The sequence below is a fragment of the Pteropus vampyrus genome, unplaced genomic scaffold (genome assembly GCF_000151845.1).
Source record: "Pteropus vampyrus isolate Shadow unplaced genomic scaffold, Pvam_2.0 Scaffold9, whole genome shotgun sequence".
Classification (NCBI taxonomy): domain Eukaryota; kingdom Metazoa; phylum Chordata; class Mammalia; order Chiroptera; family Pteropodidae; genus Pteropus; species Pteropus vampyrus.
This window is the reverse complement of record NW_011888790.1, coordinates 2,542,029-2,544,322: the sequence shown is the minus strand read 5'-3', so window position 1 is coordinate 2,544,322 and position 2,294 is coordinate 2,542,029. Positions and strand designations below refer to the sequence as shown.

Genomic DNA, 2,294 nt, shown 5'->3' with positions numbered 1-2,294 from the left:
AAAGAAAGAAAGGAAGGAAGGAAGGAAGGAAGGAAAAGAAAAAAGAGTGAGTAAGAAAGAAAGAAAGAGTAAGAAAGGAGAAAAGAAAAAAGTAAGAGAGAGAGAGAAAAATAATGAACTGCATATGGGGAGAAAGGAGCATTAGAAACTCTTCTCTCTCCTTGCTCCATGCAAGGAGATGGAAAGAAAATAGCTTCTGATTGGATAGGGGTTTGAGATATATGGTATCATCAGGTTTCAGTTAAAAAGTAAGAGGACCAGAAGACCCTTTTTGGAGGAAGTGAGAGTCCAGATAGGACCCTGCAGACAGAACTCTTGCTCAAAGAAAGCAAAGGAGGCACAGGTCCCCGGGGAGAGAGACATCCATCCAGGTGTGGAGCAGCCCTTTCATGACCTGGGTTGGGGGTAGAAACAAGACAGAGATGTGTGCCTGGGAGCTTAGAAGAATCTCAGAAGAGATGAAATAAGAGACAGCAAGGAAGCTGCAGTGGGAAAGAACAAGGAGTGAAGAGACCCAATTTGGGAGGAGGAGGAATGTAGCATTTAAATGGTGCCATCACACCAATGCAGTGCTAGATTAAGGTTGATGACCAGCACGTCTTCACCACTCCAGGAACCGGACTTAGATATTTCTTCAAAGCTAGGGGTCAGGTTATTTGTATAAAGCTTAAAGTTTAGGCACAGATGGCTAACGTGGAAAACAAAACAAACAAACAAAAAAAAACAACCATTAGCCCAACCCCTTTTTCCTGGGTAGGAAAGAGATCAATGACTTATACCAAGGTCACCCAGCCAGTTGGTTACTCAGTGGTAGAACCAGGACCAGAACTCAAGTACCCTGACCCTGAGGCCATCTTCTTCCTACAGCTCCTACAACTGTCCCTAATATGGGGGGTGTGTAGAGGAAGGAGGCTACACTGATATTGTGACTGAAATGTGACAAGTACAGGGAGAATCACTTATCTTGTTCCACTCTGGCTAAACATTTTGCTAGAAGGCCAAAATATAACCTCCCACCATTGCCAATGAGCTTTTTCTCAGAAACATGATCTATTTCAGGAATGCTGGTATTCCTGGTGCTTGCTTCAACCTAGTCATTCTTTTTTGTATTTGTCCCTCTAGTGTCTTTAGCTTCCAGCACAGTAGGCTTGGCTGGGCAGGTTGTTCACACAGAAACCACAGAGGTTGTGCTGACAGCAGATCCTGTCACAGGATTTGGGATCCAACTGCAGGGCAGTGTATTTGCCACAGAGACTCTCTCTTCTCCACCTCTGATTTCCTATATTGAAGCTGACAGCCCGGCAGAGAGGTGAGACACTGTCTTTCACAACATCTTTATCTGCTCTGCATTTCTTGTGCTGGCTATCTTTGGACAGCTAATAAATTATGGAACAGTGCTCAATGCAGGAAATGTAAGACGTAATAAATTCTCTGTTCTGACAATAAAATGTTATGTTTTTTTTATCAGTTTTGAGAAGAATAATGAGCCTGGATGCCTTTATCCAACAAATTTTTGTCCATTGGGGACTAGAGGCTACACTAATTAAAAAGGAAAATAAAATGTATAAAAAAAATTCTAAGTTCAAACTTTAATAATTTCTTTGCCATGGGGGAATGTACATTCATCATTACTATATATTGGTTCAGTTCATGTTATATCAATACCACAGTGTTGCATTATTAATTACTTGTCTGGGATACTTCGAGATTCCCTTGCTCACATTTGTAGCCATGAGATGCAAGAGTGCAAGACATTGCAATTGACCTAATATAATTCCCACGGCATTGAATAAATAAGACCAAATGATTATGACATTTTGCAAGAATCAAACAAAGCAGATTTGGTAACTTAAACTTATAATTATTTACTCTACAACCTCTAATGTGTCATTCTAAATTTAGATGTGGAGTACTACAGATTGGAGACAGAGTGATGGCCATTAATGGAATTCCAACTGAAGACAGCACCTTTGAGGAAGCCAATCAGCTCCTTCGAGACTCTTCAATCACGAGCAAGGTCACACTGGAAATTGAGTTCGATGTAGCAGGTATGATTGTATACTCTCAAGTCAGCTGCAGAGTCAGGAGTGGACTGCATGTGAATTATATGTATTATGTGGCAGAAGGAAAACTTTTTATATACTGAACATGTTTTCGTTTTGGAGATTTGGGGTGTCATTTTGAATTGAGCATTTTTGTTGTATTATTCCTTAAAATGTCACCACAAGAACAGTTGAAAATAAATGTGACAAAATAAATAAGTAATAGCCACTATAAAAGTGATAAAAAAAAAA

General features: G+C 40.0%; 1 protein-coding gene across 1 annotated transcript in view; it reads left to right on the top strand.

Moving 5' to 3' along the window:
- The window catches only part of GRIP1 (glutamate receptor interacting protein 1), a 626,604-nt gene that overhangs the window by 542,938 nt on the left and 81,372 nt on the right, over positions 1 to 2,294 (top strand). Inside the window, exons 11-12 of the mRNA XM_023520629.1 lie at positions 1,123 to 1,309; positions 1,903 to 2,048. Coding sequence (XP_023376397.1) covers positions 1,123 to 1,309; positions 1,903 to 2,048 — 333 coding nt within the window. The remainder of the gene's footprint in view (positions 1 to 1,122; positions 1,310 to 1,902; positions 2,049 to 2,294) is intronic.